Raw genomic sequence first — 22,615 nt, forward strand, 5'->3', positions numbered from 1 at the left:
AAACCCAGGGTCTGTGCAGGAGAAGGAGCACCTTTCAGGCACATACAGTAAAATTAACCCTTTTACCACCTGATGAAAGTTTGCAAAAAAGGAACCACAGGACTAAAATGCTTTAAAGAACCCTTCCTGGCAAACAAGGGTACAGGTTTCGCAGATGGGAAATGGCAAAACTCTACCTTTATGTGCAAAGCTGAAGGGCTGCTGGGCCTATCGGGTGAGAAACTGAACTTTGCAGAAAAACATTGTGCACCAACAAGGAGTGAACATGTCACCAAGCTAACATAGATCTACGCTCTTGAAAAACTGATCAAGGTTCAGGAAGAAACATATGGACTCTGTTTCTACAGCTAGGGCCAAACAGCAGTGGGGTCAAGGGACAGCGGCCCTCATGGACTAATATTGGGTGTGCGGCAAACTGGCGTACGTGCACCTCCCATCATCATGGATGGGCTATTGTGCGCTTGTGACCTTGCATTCCACGCTGCTGGTGATACCTGAAGAACATTTAAAATGGGGGCCACTGCTGCCCGACGACCAATTCTCTATGCAACCAATGCAGTAGGCAAAACTTACAGCAACGTTCACTGAAGAGCCCACTTTCTTCCGCATCCTGCTTGAGCAAGAACAACGTGATCAACTGTTACGAAAAAGGCACTCCAACTCCATCTCCCAAGAGTCCTCTGACCTCCTTGGACAAATACCAGACCAGTACAAGTTGTTCAATTCTGCACTAATCCTCAGCATTCAAACAAGAACGAACGCTAAGTGGCTGCAGATTGTGCGCTGGGAGGCGATTCAACTGGTTAGCGACACTGAAGAAGGGTTCAACGTTATCAAGGTGGACCTAAGAGCCCTGGAGCTGATGGCAATGCAGAATCATTACATCTTTGACCTCCTCAGGCAATGGAGGGCGGGGTTTGCCAAAAAATCGGGAGTGCATTTTGCACTTTCATACCTTCTTCAGATGCCGAGTGATCGCAGTGGTGAATGAACTGGGTGTACGCATGAAGGAGGGCGGTGTGCAGCCCTCAGACTGGTTCACTATGGCCTTCAACTGGTTGCCCTCGTGGCTTACAACTGCAATGAAGATGCTGGTTCCAATCATCGGGTTCTTTTTGCTCCTTTTTTGTGTGTGCCAGTTAGGGCTACGATGCTGCACAGATGTTGTTCCTCATAGTACAAGAATGATGGCAACTGTCAGTACTAAACATGAGAGTGAGAGAAAATTATTCCAGAGCACAAAGGATGCACAAATACTAACAAGGGAGAGTGACAAACCCAAATTCCGTATGGTAGCACTATACAACACAGGGGATAGAGTAGACACTTTATGGCACACAGCCATTAAACAGCCCCAAGACTTAGAAAACCATAAGGAGGTGTGGGTTGACCTAGCGGGGGATGGAGGGTGTATTTATATGGCCTGTAATCCTGAATAATATGCACGGCTTGGGGAGAGTTGAGTGTGTGCCGTGCATGGATGCTAATAAAAGGTACACCAGCATGGGATGAAGCAGTAAATAGGGAAGAGGAACGTAGACATGCTGGAGGAAGGTATTAGTTACTTTAGGAGTAACGAAAGGGAGGAATGTTGGGGAGGTGGTCTTTCACACCCCCCTTGGCGTTCTCACGTAAAATGGGGTGTGCTAAAGGCAGGAGACGTCCCCCCTGTTAGTCTACTTGCTCAATTCAAACCTGATATTAAAACAATAAGTTTAAAAAAAGAGACAAAACCTTTGCACTAAGACTCCATTTTGTGCTACCCTGAACGCCATGTTTTGCTAGAAATGATCTCTAAAAAGCTGGTCTCTCGCTCTACCCAGCGCCTCGCATGGCCAGCCCTGACTCCCCCCCCCCTTTACCTCCTGTCAGCTCCGTGCAAACCCAGTTCTCACGGAAGCCCAGCCAGGTATTGTTGCAAATGTTTAGTATCTTTCCTGTGTCTGCTGTGTGACAGGAGCTGGCCCTGGCCTGTTTGCCCATTTGTCTCCACATACCTGCTGATGCCCCCACTCTCCCCCAACCGGCCAGGTCACAGCTCACCCAGTCGATGCCCCCCCCCCCCCCATGTTCTTTGATGCAGATACACATCTAATCCCTTTGCAGTGACCAAGTCGGAACACCCACCATAGCCTTAATCCCATGCCCACATTCTCCAACTCAGAAATAACATATGTATATATAAATCACGAGGCATCAGGTAGATCAAACGCCCCCCCTCCCACCCGGCTGGCCCCTGGGTCTGGGGCTATGTGTTTTATAGACCCCCCTCGGTGTAAGGGGTATCATGATCATATATCTGTCAGTAACTTTAAAGCACCCCTCATTCATGTCCATTGTTTATGATTGTTGTTTCTCTCATGTTCTCATCTCCAAGGATTATAATTAGACAGCCATGTAGCCATCTGCAAGCCCGACCTTCACCCCGCGGAGATGAGCCCAGCTGACCACGTGCATCATGCTGAAGGAGAAGACAACAACCAATGGGGCCCAGGCGTTCTATAGGGAGCTGGGTTCAATATATATACTTAGCCAATCCACTCTCCTGATGCGTTACCTATATGTGATGTCATTCATGACGCTTGCTGCCTGCTTAATGTGCTGCCAGTGTATTGTTGGGCAGAGCGCTCTCGGGCAGCAGAGTTCTCTGCGTGCACAATTCACCGGACATAAACTTTGTTTTACTTGAACTCTATCTCCTGGTCTCGTTCCCTAGTGGGATGTGTTAATTATTCAGAGTTTTGGATATTGTGTCGGAGAATGGGTCCCTTCAGTAGCTTGCTCCCATCTTTAGATTTAGTATTAGATAGGCACTTTACCAACCCATTTGAAAGTTCAATAAACGCCCTTGAACTGTGATCACTTGTGTCTGTCTTATTGTTTGATACCATGCCTTCCTTACAGAAGTGAGCAGTCTGGGGACTCTACTCTTTACCATAATCTACACGATAATAGTGATGAGAGGCAACAACATTTGGTAAAGAGAAAGGTCTGCTTAAAACGTGGGGACACCAGGCAGCCATTTAATTTTCCTTAGTATGTTGGTAGGCAGGCTGAGAGACGACTCAAACCTCACTTGCTCAGGTTCTGTGCTCAGTGGCGAGCTGGGATTTTTGTTGATCCGAGTAGCAGACAGTTTGGCAGGTAATCATCAGGCGCTCAGGGCCACAATCTGGTTGGTTTTAAAATGTTGTTTACCCCAGTATTTCTGACAAGTCTCAAACTCCTCTTACATGTACTAAAATAAAAACAATTGGGAAGTTATAGAATGAGGGGCGGGTAGCCAGGCATATCAAGGCCATATGCACAAAAATAATAAGTGCGCACAAGCATAAGAGCATCAACTGCATGCAGGGTGAAGGAAAAAGGTTAGTGTGCACCCCAGGAGGTGTAGCATGAAGCTCAGCTTCCCTCTTCCCCTTCTTACAGGGAGCCCAAAATGTTATATTAGGTCACCCAAAATAAGAACAAGATTAATTATGCAAAGAAAGAAGGTGGATAGGTTGGATCCTAGCCTGGCTGATGAGGACACCCTCAGCCTCCCTCATCATGAATTCTTAGATTAGAACCATCTAGGCACAGAGCGAGAGGGAATTGGTTTTTGTCTAGTCTGGAAGTGGAAGAAGTGCTGAACTAATAAAGAAACATAACTACATACACCTGTATCATTGTGATCAATACAACAGAAGGCTTGGAATCCATCCTTAAATAAAAGAAAACATGCTCTAATGGCGGTTAGAGCCTGCATTCCATAATTTGATCGTCTGAAGATAAGAAAACATGCTCTAATTAAACGTTAAAAGCTTTTATAGAACTATCATACATTCTGCCAATGCAGCCCCAATGACAGAATGCTTTTAAATGTTACATTATTAGTTTTAATAGTTTGAAGAACATTACAATTAAGGCTTTTAGAACTTGGAAAAAGCCTGCCTTTGTGATCCCTCAAGTAATGGTGTTTTTTAAATTTTGAAAACCCTTACCTGGAGTGCCGCAGACTGTCCTTTTTGTTCTTTGCAGTGCACAGCGTGCATTCACACCCTACTGCATGTGGCTTGGGGAGCGAAATATCTTGCTTCAGTAACATGGTGAGAATCTCATAGTTATTGCGATGGGCTGCAAGAATCACAGGCGCCACATCCATGGTCGTTGAATACTCTGGATTCTGGATCCTTTCCATTAGTTTCTGGAATCGTAGTGAGAAAAATTGGAAATGTTTCACAACACATTTTTCAGTTCACCAATGACAAGAGTGACATATGAATTTTTGGGAAGATAATTGATTTAGACATTCATTAACAGTAATTTGTAGAAACAGGTTTTTGATTTCATGGAAGAAGATTCTTTTTACTGCATGTCATACATAAATTATGGAGCACTAGGACGGCCTCATTCTGGATGGTTTGTTAAGAACATCATTTTTGAAAGTCAAATAGAAATGCAATTAAGGCAACTACAGAAGTCAACATGTCCAGGACCAAAAATGACATTTCTTCATCAAATTTTACTCCTCCTCCTCTACTGTTAATAAACCATAGAAATCTATTATACATTTTGGAAAATAACGACATGTGATATAATACAAAAATGAAGAGCCCCTTGGTTTATGCCATTCCTTACCCTCTCAGTTGATTAGAGTTAAAGGGCAGATTAAGGGCTGTAATCTTGGCAATTATCCAGTCAACCAGGGATGCCTTGGAAAGTCAGAAGATCTATCAGATTAAGGAACTATGACACTTGATCATTTAACCTCACTTAAGCATTGCTTATCTATCTTTGTATTCAGAGGAGGATATCCTTTGTTACCTATACTATTTGTATAGGTATTCAGCCCAACCTTCAAAGTTGTTGAATCTCATCGTAGCCGTGTGTGTTCTGTTGATCCTTCATTAGAGTGTGTAGTATGTAATACTTGTTTTTGGCTCATTTATAAACACTACTCACTTTGGCAAATAAGAGAACTGAAGTATAGAGGTGTCATGTTCTGTGATGTGGTCAAATAGTTAAGTGGGATAACAACCCCTGTGATCTGCTCCAATGGTTTACAAATTAGCTGCTAGGCTACATACTTTCTCTCTTCTGCGACAATTCCCTCTAAACAATTAAATGTATTATCCCAATGCTAGAATTTAAAATGTAATGATTAGATTCCCCAATGGACACTTTAAAGTCTGAGGAAGCCAGAGGGGTTTTCGGTATGTCTAGGAGTGATAGGGTGCTATAAAACAACCTCTCCTCTGACATTTGGTACAGAGTTTGATGGTTCTCCTGAAGACAGCAGGTGAATGAGGGAAGGATGGAAGCCAAAGAAATGAAGCACTGTGGAAAATGGTTTCCGGTGCCAAACAGTAAATAAATCATGACCGAATTAGGCAACTGATTAAAATGGACACTCACGACAATGGTAGGTCTTGTTGATCGTTTCGGTCTGTGGTTCAAAAGTATGTCAACAGCTCCCACAACTTCTGAGTCGATTGCGACGAGAAGAGCATCTGTGCACTACGGAAAAGGTAAGACAGAGATAAAAATAAAACAAATCACTTAGATATCACTATTCATTGTAAAGTAAACCATTACTCTTAACTCCACCAAATTATTTTAACATAACCATGTATAATGAAGTCTGTTTATCAGCATCACAGATGGTGCAAGAACTACTCAAGTTTCTGTGATGGCTCAATGATTTTTACTGACGTGGTTGTGGCCCTTAGGGCCACCTCTTTCTCTCGCTCATCTTATGACCTGCCACTCTAACTCAGACCTCCCTAACCTGGGTAAGTAGAAATTGAACGTTAACCCCTACTGTCTAAATCAGGGGGTCTACGATATTTAGGTTAGCAAGAGCTAGTTGTAGTTGTGGGCCAATAGGCGCGAGCTACTATCGAGAGGCACTGAGGTGGTGATGTTCACGAGCATGGTAACATGCACCCAGATTTTTTGGGGCGGTTTATTTACTCTTTATACAGAACAGCAAAAACATATGCATTGACCCTTATATTAAGCACATCAAAAAGATCTTATTTTCAGTGGTGGCTGGTGAATATATTAACTGGAGGGGCGTAAAGGTTTGGGCTGAATATGCAAGTGACCAGGCTTGGTGATAACCCCCAAACTAAACAATGGGAGTTGCAGGGGTTCTCACCCCAAGAACACTTTTTAAATAATGGGTTCAAATGGTGCATTTTACAGCACTTTCTGTGAAAAATTGGGTAAAAAGCCACACAGTTAACTATCGTTTTGAAGGTAGCACATGAACAAATCCATTAGATGCAAGTCACCAACAGTGCACAGGAGCACTTTGCAATGCAATTTCATGATGCATTTGCCCACGAAATATGCAGGTATATAAAACATTTTCATAAAGGCTGTGCCCATGCAGGCTGCACAAGTATATGCCAGTATTACCATATAAGGACACCCAGCCAGTGAACAATGACATGCCGCAGAAAAAGTGTTTCCATACTTTCTATACCAACTTAGGCCAGTGTCCCACATAATCGCACTTCTGTTTGCTTTTACACTTGATGCTCAGTACAGAAATGTCATGAGACACTAAGAATATATGTTGTGATGAATCCAGGAAATGTGTCTCTTCTCCTCAAGGCAAGCCACCCCCTCCGAGACTAGAGAGGTGAGCCTTCTATGCCTAATATGCCCTAGGGAACAGAGCAAGCAGGATACCATTTGGGTGATCCCCCTGAGAGGACAAGGAATATTCATCCTCACTTATCTTAAAAGTCCCATTTATTTGTTGGTTATATGGGAAGGAAAGTGGACAATTAAATGCAAGTTCCTTTAGGCATGGCTGCAGTGATTTTCGGCACCTTTATGATAACGATGGAGTCCGACTCACAAAAACAAGAGACTGTCCAATCCTGTTACAACCTGGTGTTTAAAACACTTGTGACAGCGACAAAGAGCGAGAAGGAATTCCCACTGAATGAACAGCAGGAAGACACGTCTCACTGGAGGGCAGAGTCCAGAGACAGCCCCATGCACACAGCATGCAAAACTGAGGAGTTGTGGGATCTGCATAACTCTGCTCTCCCCCACGTGGTCCCCAGTCAAGGGAGCTCAGCTGCAACTAAAAGAGGGATCCACCACGCCAAAGCTGGTCAACCAGCACCTGTAACCACGTTGCCGGAGACCCGTCAAACACCTACGTAAGAGATTCCAAAGGCCAAAAAGGAACCTGAGCCACGGTCTGCATCCGGCCAAGAGCCCGCCTCCCTGGAAGTACACCACTGCAGCAACCTAGGTAAGTCTCTGATCCAGGACACCGGGTGGAGGGCAGAGAAGATTGGTCAAGCCACAAGCTGGGGAAAGAGAGAGGTAAGCCCAAGCAGGCGTGAGAGAGAAAACCCCCCCAAGCTGGGCTGAGAGAGAAGTAGCCCAAATCAGATATGAGAGAGAAAGTGGCCCACACTGGGGGAGTAGAGAAAGTGGCCCAAAATGGGGAATGAGAGAAACAGCCCCAAGCTGGGGTGAGAGAGAAAGTTTTCCCAAGCAGGGGTGGAAGCCCAGAAACCCTTCAAGAGCGGTTTAAAAATACTACAATCCAGGAAGGAATGAGAAATACTATTCTCCGGGCAGGGGTGGGAATTGCAATAGTCTACAGTGGAGCACCGGAAAGCAAAACCCAAGTCGGGGAAAAAAGCACAAATCTGAACTTGAAACGGTAAAACCAAGCATGTGGCTTGGGAGAATCCTGAGTAAAGAGACATTGTTTTCACAAGGCACTTTGAACTGTGTAGCTGGAAAGACACGGAGAGACATTTGGGTGTGGGTCGGGAATCAGCTAAGAGACTATATGATAGGGAAGACATCTCTTTCCAGACTTGTTCTAGTAGAATTTAGGTTAATCCTTTCTTTTTAGTGGTACTGACATACTCAGAGTAGACTAGGTTTATGACAGAGGACTGATGTTCACTGCAAGACAGCAGGACAAGTAACTTTAAAAAAAAAATGTTGTTATAGACTAGGGCAAAGATAGGCTTCATTTCCTTTTATAATAAAGAAGACTTATGAATCACAAACTCGTCTGTCTTCAGAGTCTAACTTACCAATCTAGCCATGTTCGTAATAACACTCATCACGTTTGCTTTACCATTGATGCACAGTAAATAAATGTCATATAAGAATGGGCCGTGGCTTGCGACCAATGGAGTAGGTCGTCTTCAGTGACTACTCCCCGTCGGATCCTGAAAGATCTGATATAACTACGAGTTGGAGCAGGAAATATTGCCTGAAAGACGGGTTGGAAAGTATATGAACTTCCTAGGCGTGCGTGGATGTGAGGAGGAAAGTGAAGGTTCACTGGACGCGGAGATGCGGAGCGCGAAACGAGGAGGCGGTTAGCTGAGCCTGGAGGCAAAATGGCACCCGCGTAACAAAGACGGCACTAGTGCAGAGGGGAGCGCTCAGAGATCCTGTGGAGGCTGAGGTACCCAACGGAAGCTGCTGCGAATGGATCGGGAGCGGAGCAGCTGTTGTGGTCATTTGGATCAAGTGTGGCAGTGTAACATTGCGGACTTGACCCGCTTGGTGAAAGGGCGGAGTGAGGGACGGCAGCAGATCATCCGGAGGCATTGGTTCCTGCAGATACATCAGGCAAGTGCGGTCCGTGCCCCCGCCATCCTGAAGTGGCGGATTCCCTCCCGGGCTGCGTAGATACAGTGAGTCGGGGCGGCTCACCCGCCTCACACAAGGTGCACACGGAACACCGAAAGACAGCATACAAAGAAGCTGCAAAGTCTTTTAGGAACACTGGTGGGGCCCGCCGGGGCGCAAGGCACAGAAGGACCGGAGGGTGCAGCCTGGGGAGGTGTTCAGAAGACCCCGGGCCGCACAGTGATACCGCAGAACATGCCTGGTACCTTTGGAGTGAAACCCTATTTTCCGCTAGCAACCCCCCAGATCATACCACCAGGTCCTAAAACCTCTTAAAATGTGGGCAGAAAAATCACAAGAATTATGGTATCATTTAGCTAGTCCGCACCATGAGTTATACATCTTTCTTAAAATCATATTCTGGCCAACAGGGGTGTGTCTTCCCAGGTCACATGGTGGAGAAAACAGTCTATCCACTTTCTTTAAACTCAGCCTGTCCTTAGAGGGGCTGCCCCTCCCCATTTCTGCCAAGAGGAAGCCACTTTTACGACGCCCCCAATATAACTTCTGCCTGAGTCAAGGAAGGGCTTTGTTCAAAAGGAAGCCATTTACGATCCCCCCAATAAACCATCTGCCTGGGCCCAGGACAGGCCTTTGTTCAACTCCCTGTAGCTGCTCCACCCCTATTCTAATCAGAGAGGTGACAACTCCTTTTGGCAAGGGGAAGAGTGGCTGAGCAGGTTTTAACTCCTGTGGGGGTAGATGTCAGGCAGAATTCAGTTTCATTAAGCCAGGTTTCAGCTAAATGTCACTTTTTGTCCCACAGTTTAAGTCTATTACGATTTTTACTTACACATTAAATAATTACTTCCTTCAAGTCATTTCAGAGTATAGTTTTACATTGTATCCACCTCTTAGCAAGTCTTTCCTTGGTCTGGTTTTGTTTCAATTGTTCAGTTTTACACAAAAGTCTGGTGGTTTTAAAACGCCGGCTTTCTGATAGTGGTGAGTACTGGTAATGCAACCATTTTTGGGATTTAAGAAAATGAATTCCCCACAGTTCTAGGTTGCTTTTGGCAATCAGCATTGCCATTCCCAATGGTTTCAGGCTACTTTGTGGGTAGCCCAATGGTGGTTTTAGGCAGTGCCCTCCTGTGCTCACAACCTAGGCAAAAATGGGTGGCAGCCTATTCTTCATGCATTTCCCTGTGCATTTTCTGGGAAGTTCTGGCCATCATGATGTTTTCCATGCCAGTACTGCACAGTTTTCCTATTCTGGCGTACATGTGGGCTTTTTGGCCATCTTGGATTTTCTAAGCCCACAGCACCAAATGTTGCAGCATGATAGCTCAAACGTGGGTCAGGACACCCAACAATGTAATATGTCATCCCAAAATATTCTAGGACAATAAAAGCCAACTTCACTACTAGAATATGTGTTGCAAGGGCTGGATAGTTGGAGAATAAAAACACCCTTCCCACAACTATGTTTTTACCACCGATGTTCGTTTGTTTGTTTAATTTATTTTTAGAGCGCTCCGGACCCGTGGGTAGAAGGGCGCTTAAGGAAGCGGTTACAGGCATGAGATATGCATTTACAAAGTACAGCAATTTACAACAAAAAAAAAATGTACATAGTACACTAATTTACATATAATACAGGCATGGTTGCGGCTGTTAGATATTAGAGTGAGGGTAAATGCTACTCTTTGTTCAATAACCAGCCAATAAAAAGTTTCCTAAAGATCGGCAAGGACTCAGTGGTTTTAATATTGAGTGGTAGGGTGTTCCAAAAGTTGGGAGGTTAGCACCGTGAAGCTAGCGCCTCCTGCTCTTTTTAAGGCAAATCTGGGCACTAGCAGGCATAAGTAGTTGGATGATCTAGTGGTTCTAGATGTGGATTTTAAAGTGAGTTTATTGGCGAGGTACGGTGGGGCTAGGTTGTTTAAGGCCTTATGAGTGAGGCAGATAGTTTTGAGGTCAATTTTTTGCTGTATGGAAAGCCATGTACACGCTTTCCTGGTTGTGGAGATGTGCTCACGCCTTGGGATGTTGAGCGCTGCGCGCAGAGCATTGTTCTGGAGAACCTTGAGTTTGTTAGTTATGGACTGGTTGGCTCCTAGGTACAGACTGTTGCAATAGTCTAGTTTGGATTGAATGAGTGCTCTGGCCAGAGTGAGGCAGCTGTCGGGGGGGATAGGAAGGGTCTGCTAGCCCTGATTAGCTTACCTGTCAAAGCAGTGGCCGAGGCGGTTGAGTTGATTTGTTTGGAGAGGTTGGTGTTGGCATCAAGGTGGAAGCCTAAGGTTTTCACACTTTTAGCGAAGGGGATAGTATTTCCGTCTATGATAATGTTCTTGTAGCTGGGACTGAGTTTAGACAGGTTAGTAGCCGACCAGCAGAAGCTCTGTCTTCTCATCATTCAGGCAGAGGCCATGGGTGGCCATCCATGCCTGAATGATGGAGAAGATTTTGTTGATCTGGTTGACGTCTGTATTGTAGTTGCCCGAGATGGTGAGGAGAATCTGGGTGTCATCTGCATAGTTGGTGTAGGTGACACCCGGACGGTCCAGTTTGTCGAATAGTGGCTTCGTAAATATATTGTACAGGGTGGGGGAGACACAGGAGCCTTGTGGGACTCCGCAGGTGATGGGGAATCGGGTCAGCAGCAGCTGTTGTGGAGAAGACTTGCATGGTTCTATTCGCCAGGAAGGATTGTATCCAAGAAGAGGCAGAGGAGGAGAAGTGGGCTGCGATAGATAGGTGGTTGCATAGGATTTCGTGGTCGACTAAATCGAAGGCCGCTGAAAGATCTAAGAGAAGCAGGATTGCTGCATTGCCTTTGTCTTTGATTTTGTCAATCTGGCTTTTGAGGTCAACCAGAGCGGTTTCTGTTCTATGTTGAGGTTTGAAGCCAGATTGACGTATAGCTAGCAGTTGGTTAGATTCTAGGTACTCCTGAATCTGGATGTAGGCGACTCTGTCCAGGATTTTTAACAGAAAAGGGACAGTGGTGATGGGTCTATAATTAGTTGGTATGGCTGGGTCTAGGGATTGTTTTTTTAAGAGAGGGAGCACCCAAGATTGTTTTAGGTTGTTGGGGACAGAATGGTTAGCAAATGAAAGGTTGATTACCTTAGTGATAAAAAGGGGAGCGGTCTCTGGCAGCGTCTTTTATTATTTGGGCAGGGCAGCTGTCCCCTTTGCAATTAGAAGGTTTTAGGGAAGTGTTGATTTTTTGGACTTCTAAGATAGTTACTTTCTTAAAGGTAAAGCCTATATTGGCTTTGTTAGGTGTTGGTGGGCTTAAGCTTGGGTTAGTAGTTTTGTTGCTGAAGAGTTGTTGACGTTTGTCTTCAATTTTGGTTTGGAGCCCTGTGATTTTATTGTTGAGGGCATTCTGGATGCTGGTGCACCAGGGTTTATCTTTTGAGCAGTTGTCTGGAGGGGGATTGGGGTTTTCTAGCCACTTTAGAATTTTAAATAATTCTTTGGTGGAAGAGCCTGCCTGGTCAATCCTGACGTTATAGGCATCTTTTTTGGTGCAAATTATCTCACTTTTGTATAGCGCAGAGATGTTCTTGAGATTGGATTTGTTTTCAGGTGATGGGTTGGTTTTCCATAGTAGTTCTAGTTTGGCTTTCTTTTTCCTGAGTAGTTTGAGTTCTGGAGTGTACCACGAATTCAAGTGGTTTATTGGTTTACTTTTACGTAGTTTCAAAGGGGCAACGGTATAGATGGCGGTAGCCATGGAATTGTTGAAGGTGTCAACTAGTAGGTGAAGGTCAGCATTGTCCGGTAGAGCGTTAAGGGTGGGTAGGACCAGAGGTAATAGGGCTTCGGCAGTGATGTTGCGCTTGTTTCTGGTTGGGCAGGCTGGTGCCAAGGGGCGTTTCTTAGGAGTTGCCTGGTTGATGTGAATTTCGAGTGGGATAAGGTAATGATCCGTCCATGTAAGTGGTTGGGGATCCTTACAGGTGGTGTTGCAGTTAAGAGTTGCTACCCAGTCGAGAATTCTGCCTTTCTGGTGAGTCGGTGAGATACTCAGTTGAGCGAATCCGTGCTCAGTTAGGGCATTTGCTAAGGATGTGGCTGGTGTGTCCTTGGGGTCGTTGTAACCAAGATTTAAGTCACTGAGGATAATAGTTTGTGCTAGTGGCTTGGAGTTTTCAGTGATGAGCGCTGTAATGTCTTCCTCGAAGGCTCCAGAAAGGCCTGGGGGTCTATATATAAGGTGTAACGTGATCGTACTTGTGGGGGAAGTTTGTAACTTGATTGTGAGTAGCTCACAGGATTTAAGTGATAGGGTGGAAGCTAGTCTGCAGCCTAGTAGTGATTTGGAAATGATCGCTACGCCTCCTCCCTTACCATTAGGTCTGTCGGCTCTGAGGATGGAGTAGTTGGCAGGAATGGCTAACGATAAATGTGGTCCTGAGGCCTCGTGTAGCCATGTTTCCGTTAGGGCAAGGAAGTCAAGATCATAGGTTAGAATGGTGTCCGCAATTTCTATGGGGTGTGCGGCTAGGGATCTGGCATTGAGTAAGGCTCCTTTTAGGGGGAGTGGGTCAGGCTCATTGGGGGTCTTTAATTTCTACTTAGTTTTGGTGTTGAGTTTGGCAGGGTGGATGCTATTTGTAAGGGGCAGCCTAGTGCCTAGTCTGTTGTTGCGGGCAGTGATGTCTGGGTTGGTTGAACATAGGGGTTCTGGCGATTTCAGTGTGGGGGGCACAGTGTGACATGTAGCACTAAATGTACTGTGATTCGGAGTTTTGTTAGAGGTCGCATTGGCTAGGGAGCTGTTATCTGCGGAGGAAGTAAGGTGAGAGTGGTGGTTAGGTGGAAAAGGGCAGCTGGGAGGCTAGGAAGGGCGTGGGGCAGGGAATCGGGTAGTGCCTTGTGGAACCAAGATTGGCTAAACCGTTGTTGCCGCTACAGTGTACATTGTCCGGCATGATGCAGAAGGGGAACATGGTTGAGAGTGAGCCAGGAGATCATGGTCTGGGCGCACGGTTACACAATGCAGGTTTGGTACACACTAGGGCTAGGTTGCAATGGGACAGTGCCTAGATTTGAAAATACACTCTGCGGATAAATGTCATGCGGTAACAGCTAGGGGTTCATGCTAGGTTGGTGTAGGCAGGCGCATGGAGACACATAGAAACGGAGCAGTAAGTACAATGACAAAAATGGGGGGAGCAAAAGCGGGGCTAGTAAGGGCTTTCCTATCAGTGGGGCATAAGTCACGTGTACAGCAGTGTAGGTGCTGTATACAGCATATAAGATGCGGAAAAAGCTAAGAAGATGCTGGGTGCAAAATCACTAATACAAGATAGTAGGCTGATACATGCTAGAATAACACTTCTAAAACAACATATTATTTGCATGTAAGACCAGTCAGACACAGTATCATGTGCCAAGCGTGGCATGTAATATGCATGGGAGAAGTGCAGTTAGCTGTACAAATAGTTTGTGCACAAACATTGACCTCAGTTTGGTTTTGCTGGGCTGCTGGGTGTCAGTTCAAAAGGTGGTCATATAGATGGAATGGAGCATTAGACTGGGATATGTGGCATACACACCAGTCGTAGAGGGGATTTCTTTTTTTTTTAATTATTTTTTTATTTAATTTATAACATATATAATAAATACACCACATCAGCAACCAGCAATAGTACAGAAAAGCGTATTCAAAAACAAAAATTAAAAGAAGTCATTAAACACGTTCCAGATCTTCTCATATGAAGATAATTTACATTTCAATTTGTAAATCAGTCTTTCTGTCCGCGACAGACCCTGCATTTCCTTTATCCACTCCTCGAAGGATGGAGGGACCCTCCCTTTCCAACCACGGAGAATCAGCCTCTTGGCCACAATGAATGCACGAAAAATCCACTTCTTGTGGGCGGAGCTGACATCCTGCAACCCAGAATCATCACCCAGGACTACCGTCCTAAAATCTGACAATGTTCAATCAGAGGAGGTACGACAGAGGACCAGAACAACAGGTCATACAGCAAGCGCATGGAACACAACGTTATGGGTATTAAGTCTATTTTGGAAGGCGAGGCAGCGGGTACGTGCGTTTGCGAGCCTTCACGAGGGCTGGGAGTAAAGTTACCTTGTCTGTGTTGATGAGGCGGGGAGACGGTGATGGAAGGCTGACGTGCAGCATTCCTCGCCGATGCGCCTGGCTGCGTTCAGTCAGCTCAGTCAGGGGGTAGGCCTTCTCTCAGGCCTTCCCTCGCATTGGTCGGCTCTCGCCTGTCGGTAGCCTACGGACACCAGCGTGCACGCTGTATCCCGCACATTAGGTGTCTGCAGCACAGCCATCCGGTCAATGGCCATCCGGGGATGTCATCATGTGACCGCACCCGTGCGGTGCGTTGGGAGTATCCGCAGACACTGTCCGTGCTCCCAGACAATTCAAAACTGCATTTTTGGCCAATCCAGGGTGTTTTAAGCTGAGACTTCACCCTTGCCGAGGTCCTAGACAAGGTTTATAACTTTTTGAGCCCCATCTGCGGATCGGAATGTCCACGGACAGTCGCGCCAGCAGCGGACAGCCACTCTAAAGGGACCCACTGACTACTGCTCCTCATTGTGTTTCCGGCTGTCCGTGATTGAGCACCTGCAGCTGATTTTGGATATTGCTATTTCTGCTTTGTGCTTCTATACAGAATGGATTGCATGGCTACTGATGTATTGACAGCCTGCCTAACATATTTTGGAACTTTTTCTGTGACTTGTGTGCAGATTGGTAATTGAATATACAACATCATTCCTCTTGGACATTTTTTATTTGGTTGCCATTCCAGCACTCAATTTCTCAAAAGCTATTTTTAAATCCACACACATTGATAACACCAAGGTGTTCTTTGCAAGCAAATATTATGAAACAGGAAGCAATTTTTCCATATCCAAAGTAGCAGGACCTGCTAAGGCGAAATTTAAGCCTCCAATCCAGAGCTTTTATTGAAGCCTTGGATGCATGATTAACAAAAGGCTTGGATATATGATTAACAAACGGCACTCGCCCTTACTGACGAAAGATAAAGAAAAAGCAAGAAAAAATAAATTACACGTTTTACTCATTTACTCTTTCCTCATGTAGATACTCTATCAGTGTCCCTATAGGTAATAAAAAAAATAGACGGTCATACAACCTCCACTCTCCACCCTACCTGAGACTCTGATCTACTCCTCACTGTTTCCTCCCTAGGTCTCTTCCTGCCAATTGCTCCCCACCCTGTTAGCCCCCCACTCCCTTTTTCTCTGCTTCCCTCATTGTGTTGTTGGGGAGTACAGCAATGTTGGACAATATATCCAACGCCCTTTACATGCACGAAAGTACAAGCTGCAAAAGTCCCTGTGAAACCGGCACACAACATAGAAGCGAGCAGCCCCACACAACGACACTTTCCTGTGTAGGCCTGTGAGAAACCAGAAGGTGTCTCACCCGCTAGTCCCCGCGGAACTCTCTCTCAGGTGGCCAGGGCACGGACATCAACTTTGGTTCCAGACCCTGGGGTGGACCAGTCCGGGAGGATCACCTGGGTTAGGGGTCCTCTGGGAGTGGGAGTGGGACACCGGATGGTGAGATGCGTTATCCCTCTCTTCCCTCTAACATCTTTATCCCATCCCACTGGATGGGATATTCAGATACTCAACCCCCCTGCTCCCTTTTCTTGCACAAACACTTTTACACGGACAGCCTGCTCTTGGAGAAAATAGACTCACACCCGAGCCATCTACCCGACAAGTCCCAATACTATGGTCAGTAGGGTTGTCACGGTATTGGTTTTATGGCGGTATGATAACCTTCTTACCAAATGACGGTATATCATTGTTATCGCGGTATAGCAGGTGGAGTGAACTAATCTTAACAAATATTTTCTTAAAGGTCATAAATTGTCAGCATTTTGAAACTTGTCTCTGCACATTTTTAGCTGATCCTCCAGGAATCTAAGGCGGCAGCAGATTTGGTCTTTCAGGGCGCTCACTCGTGGAAATGTTAAAACGCACAATTTGAGCAATGAGCTTGCTGCTCAGTCACAGGTCATCGCTTTGAAAATCGGCCTCGACCTGTATTATTTTGGAACCACATGGCATGGGGATCATGACCCCGCGCAGTTATCAGTCATAAAAGTTTGTTTTGATAACGCTTTATCCCATTAAAGGGAGAAAAGTCACTCATGTGAGGTCTGAAAGCCCATGTCATTGTGTTTCTTTTGTCAAAATGTCATAGCCAACACACACTCACTGAAAGGTTGCATATTGATCAAATCACTGTAGCTGGTTTACCATCTGCCTGGTGTATTATAAAGGTCTGATGTTTGAGTCACCACTGACCATGTAATCCTAACAGAACAGCGTTCAGTGGGCACTGTTGATTTCTTTCTTGATTCTTGCAATACATGTTCATTTACCTTCTTAAACATAGTGGCACAAAAACCTTTTGAAAATGACAAAGTTAAAATACATATCGGCACAAATATTGCCTAGACCACCACATCACCACAGCCCCATCATTACCATTTCCCCCAGGTCTGAGAGCATTAGAACCCTTGTCATGTGAGTTGAGATCGAGAAATGCTTTCATGGGTGGTTTCACAAATCGAGGATAGACCTGATAAATATCTCACCCCCATTGCTCTGGATACTTCAAATTGAATGTAGAATCTGTCGTACCTGCTTGAGTCCAGTGCCATATGCAGAAGGCAGGTGAAGGATCAAGCGAAGCAACAACTCTAGTGCCAATGTGTAAATCTACACAGAGGACATTGGGGGCAAGGGAGAGCAGTTTATATACGAGCACAAAGCACTGATAGGCCTGGTGTTCATACAGTCTACAGAGCTAACGTTTTGTGTGGACATGCATCAGAAGGGCATCCAGTTCATTCCCCCCTCTGAATTCTGGGATGTGTACTTCCCCATCTTTCAAATTGGTGGGGAAACTACAAATCGGCTGATCTTTAAACCAGACTCTACAGATCACAGAGAAAGAGCGGTCACAGCAACAAAGCTGCATTTACTAATGTGACCTCACTTCCCTATGCTCTTGTCTGCCAAATGCCACATCCCACAGTGCAAGATCCAGAATGCGCAGCACTTGCTTACTACAGCCTTTCCAAATCAGATTGAAAAGCTCACTTAATAGCTGCAGGCCCTAAAACGCTATACCGGTATAAACAACGTGATGGTTATTATAGCTCAATTAAGCTGTTCATGGTATCTCTAACGGTATACCGTCATACCGTTACACCCCTAATGGTCAGGCAAAGTCCAGCAATTATCGGCCATCACTCACACTTTACTTCCATTACACTTCCTCACACGGATAAAAGGGGGCGTGCGAAAGCACACTCTGAGCGAGGCAAAACACACAAAAGGTACAGCAGTTTCGAGTTGTCAGCTGAACCAGGGGAGAAAGACGGCCGGGAACGAGAGGTTTGTGAGAGGGGCAACACCCTTGACATTTGTGTCAGGAAGCCGTTACTTTCAAGAAAGCTTCAAAGCAGAAAACATAAGACCAGGAAACCAGGCTGAAGAATCCTGCATTGTGTGTCAGAGATATCGAGGGTCCTCTCGCGTAACTGACCAAGGCGGGGGGAGCAGCAGACGCTGCGGTATCGCCCTTGGCTCTAAGAACAAAGAAGCGAAAGAGAATAACACAGCCAGTGAGTTGAGAAGATCGATGCCAGACCGGTCTGTGTTGAAGTGAAGGTTGCAAGCGGAAACATTGTCAAATGAGCAATGGAACGAACATTGTTAAACGCATATGATGAAAGACGCGAGTGAAGCTGAAATTGCTGGCGAATATCTGAACATTAGAAGGAAAGATACAATACCTTTGTCAGAGTAGTCTGGTACTGTGAATGATGTGCTCAGTCGAAGGTCTCTGTATGGTATCCTAACAAAAGAAACGAAAGTAGAAGATTGATGTGAAGTGTAAATTGTGTGAAGTGAATCGAAGTGGTCATGCGACGGTTTAAGCAAAACACACTGCACATTCAAAAGTCTTTGATTCTCGTATCAAAAAGGGATCTGAGCCCGTATCAAAAGGGATCCTTGCCCAGGCGAGGGGGATCCATGGTCTGAGCCTGAACAAGGGAGACCAAATTGTGAACATTGTAGAAAAGGGGTCTGAGCCCGGACGAGGGGGACCTGTGGTCCGGGCCTGAACGAGGGAGACCAGCCTTGAACTTGTGAAAGTGAAAACCCTGACAAAGGAAAGGAACTTTTGTGTTTTGTTTATTACATCAGGCCCGCTGCAATAAGAGAGCGTTATTGCAAGAGAGACTTTAGCGGAAGACCCTGGTGCCTATGTGTTGAACCGTTACCCCGTGGCCAAGAAGCCAGAGTGTTTGCAAAGCCTGCACTTGCCACTTTGCCCCATGCTGAAAACATAGGGAAGCCAACTGCTCAACTATCTTGACATATCATTTCTTGGACACATGGTAATCCCACACCATTTTGCATTTAGAAGTAAGGATTGGCAATAGGTTTATTAGTATAGGCTCTTTTATTTTGACAGACTGCACTAGGACTGCATTATTATTTGATGATCCTATCTTGTTCCCATCTTTGGATTTAGGTTTAGATAGGCATTTTACCAACCAACCCATTGAAGTTCAATAAACACACTTGAACTGATCACTTGCGTCTGTCTTCACTGTTTGATACCATGCCTTCCTTACAAGGCCCAACAAAGCACTAGTAGCCATGCTTCAGTGAGCTATAATGCATACATTGTACATTTGAACATAACCATCTGTCCATAATAGATACAGCAGCATTTAACATTAGTTAGAGAAACACATAAGAGTATTCATAATGATACCCCCTTACACTAACTGAATAAACAATACATGTAGGCCTCGAGCTCTAGTTAGCCAACTCACAAGCATGAAAATATTCACCCCTCAGCAGAAAACATTAGCTAGACCCTTGCAAACAGAGGTACACATCCCAAGTTGCAACTTCCCAGGGCAGAAGACTTAATGCAGAGCAGTGGTTGGTTAAGGCAAGGGGGGGGGGGGGGGCGAACAACTTCCCAGGCCTGAGTTGCAGTAGTGAGGTCATGAAAGAGCAAAAGAGAAAGATATCAGACCCCGGAGCTAAAGGACAGAACACTGCACACTGATTGGTCAAATCACATCGGCTTAGCGGAGTTCCCAAGCCTGTATTCAAATGAGATTACAATTTATGTCCCTAGGCAGTACATCAAAAAGTATCATAGTAAAGGTCACAAGTTGGTAAGAATCAAAGAATGAGCAGTAAAGGATATGCGTGTCAAGACAGAATGATCATTGTGCAACACTGCCCTCTGTAGGATAATTTGCACCAACAGAGCTCCAATTGCTAAGAAAGAAATCCTGCTAAATATTGTTACACATGAAGTAGGATTTAATAGTAAGTAGTGATTTTTATGGAAGCTCGTGAACAACCCTCACAGCACATATATAGTAGTAATAAGAGCCAATTTATGGAATCACAAGTCACCTAGGTACATATGTATAGATACATTCATATCACTGTAAGAGAGTGAAGTTTTGCAAACAGCTAAGCCCCAGCACATAAGGTCAGAGGTAGGGCAGATGAAATGAGAGAGGAAGGAGAAGCAAGCATGTCTCCAATGACGAGTTGCAAAGTAGACTGGCGATGAACAGTTCACACTGGTGGAAAAGGTAAGACTGTGCCAACCAATTAGGTCCACGGGAAAGGATGTTAAAGTTATAATTCCAATGTCACACTGTCACATCTCACATAGGGATTGGTTGAAATTGACTTAGTCATTCAATCTTGGTCTTAGATTCTCACAGTTTTTTTTAAACACTTGTTTTGCCACCATTCACTTAGATTAGTTAGATTATCAGGTTTTCTCATAGTGTTGTCTCGGTTTCAACTTGCAACTTGTACAGTTCCTCTTTTCCTTATGGCTCTTGCCAATGTTTGCTTTCTCTCAACTTGTATAATTCACAGTTCTTTAAATTCATTACCAATACTTGCTTTCTTCAGTTTCTATGATTTACAGTTCCTTTGTATCAGCGAACGCTTTTCTCTGCTTTCCACTCGCGTGGCATTCACTCTATCATTACTTTCCTTTGGTTCGGTATTCAACATTGTAGCTCTATCATATCTAACACAAAGTAACTGCAAATTCCCAGTTCACTCTTCTGCTGGTAATTTGCACCCTGCTCACAGGCTTCTCATTCAATTTCAAGTTTTCAAGTTTACTGCTTTACTGACTCTCTCTGCAGCCTTCCCAATTTTGCTACAGTTCGATATTCACAAACTGCTCCTTTCATCACGTTATCGCAGTCGCTAACCATCAGTGTTTTATATTTCCTGTACTAGCAATCACATTGCCTCTGCTTCGCTCGCTCACTCAATCACTCGCGAGGGCTCCGCCCTTCCTTCACCACACGGCCCGCACCACAGCATCCAGAGTCACTTAGCCTCACTTGACTCACTGGGTACGCTGTCTTCGTGTGCCCTTCTCCGCTTTGGTCAGTCCTTCACTGCTGCAGCTGTTCCCAGCTCAGCAAGCCCCTTGCCCTGTGCCTCTGACAATTTGGGTTACCGGAGCAAGAGTCCTCTTGACTCCAGGAGGTCGACAGCCTATCCCGGCTACTCGAGACCATCTGACAACACCAGCCACACTTTGCTTTTACTGCACCGGCTCTGCAGCACCTCAGCGCTTCAGACACTTGTCTCCCTGCTTACACCTCCGGCTTCTCTGTCTGCAAGCACCTACTCTCCTTCTCCTTTCATCAGCCTCAACTGAGCAGGCCATATATACCGCCCCTTTGGCTTCAGGTGCAGACCATTCACATTGAGTTCACAACGGTCTTGGTACTCTGCATCCCTCTACCTTGTCCCAGTACCAAAGTGGTGTGTGTGCATGTCTTAATAAAGGATGAATGTAAGTTCCTCTGTGGTCTCTTCCTCGTCTCAGTACCATAGTGGTATACATTGGGAGATGGTTTTCTAACACAATAGGGCACGGATTGGACATAAACCATGAAAGCGTGGGGGACATTTAATTCCTGATGAAAGGAAAATGGGGGATACTGTGTCTCGCCCAAGGGTGCCTCATCCCCCACTCCCCAAAGTCTCCTCCTCCCAGGTGATCCTCCCTCACATATCCATCCCCAGGGTCAGGATACAAGAGCAAGGGCCTTTCCCTGGCCACATGGGGGAAGGATATTTTGGGTAAAGTGAAGACACCCTCAGATTTCTCACATATAGTGAACGTAACTTATACATGTTTAGATAAAGCTGCGCTCATGTGCATTCAGAACACAATATGCATGTGGGTTCAGAGCAGGATAACTACATCACTGAGAACAATTTCGAATTTAAACCTATAGGATCCAATTTATGCTGAGCATAGTCTACATGTATAGGGCACACATAGCCAAAACGTTCACTACCTCACGTGTATAGGGGAGTTCAGTTGAATATGTAGGGATAAATGGCATTAAATGGCTTTTCTCCGATACCATGCTTGTCTGGAAACAGGAGAAAATCAAAAGTTTTAAACACACTTGCTGTATGTTGAAATGTTGTATATGAAGCACTTGTTGATACTTAGACTGAAGCCAATAGAGAGTAGAAATGTTTGGAATGCCTAGTATCTTTTAGAATAAAATATATTTGTGTAAAAAAAAAACTGTTTGAATCAAGCATCAATGCGTGTATGGACTGATAAAAGTGCGATTCAGATTTTTCAATTTTTGACTACCTCACTGTCCGTTCTTTGCCCTGAAATGAGGGGGTGGTACTGTATAAATGGGAGCGTGAAATTCACATGTCCCATCTGCGTGAGCCAATATTAAAAATGGCTCTACACTGCCCCACCAACACTGTACCCTACATTTGTAATCTAGGGCCTGTGACGAATCCTTGGATCTCATCTCTTCTCCCATAGGTGGGGACCCTTCCAGTGGGGCCAGGGCAGTGCTGTCACAGTCCAATAGTCCACCTGGGGGCGGTGCACCAT

The 22,615-nt window shown here is 45.2% G+C and overlaps 1 protein-coding gene across 2 annotated transcripts in view; it reads right to left on the reverse strand.

Moving 5' to 3' along the window:
• The window catches only part of TRPC1 (transient receptor potential cation channel subfamily C member 1), a 489,142-nt gene that overhangs the window by 437,765 nt on the left and 28,762 nt on the right, over positions 1–22,615 (reverse strand). For both annotated transcript variants that reach the window (XM_069618262.1, XM_069618263.1), the window contains exons 3-4: positions 5,398–5,499; positions 3,984–4,186 (exon numbers count right to left, since the gene is read on the reverse strand). In XM_069618262.1, coding sequence (XP_069474363.1) covers positions 3,984–4,186; positions 5,398–5,499 — 305 coding nt within the window. The remainder of the gene's footprint in view (positions 1–3,983; positions 4,187–5,397; positions 5,500–22,615) is intronic.

This window comes from Ambystoma mexicanum, chromosome 10 (genome assembly GCF_040938575.1).
Source record: "Ambystoma mexicanum isolate Mex_15411 chromosome 10, UKY_AmexF1_1, whole genome shotgun sequence".
In the NCBI taxonomy this organism is placed as follows: Eukaryota; Metazoa; Chordata; class Amphibia; order Caudata; family Ambystomatidae; genus Ambystoma; species Ambystoma mexicanum.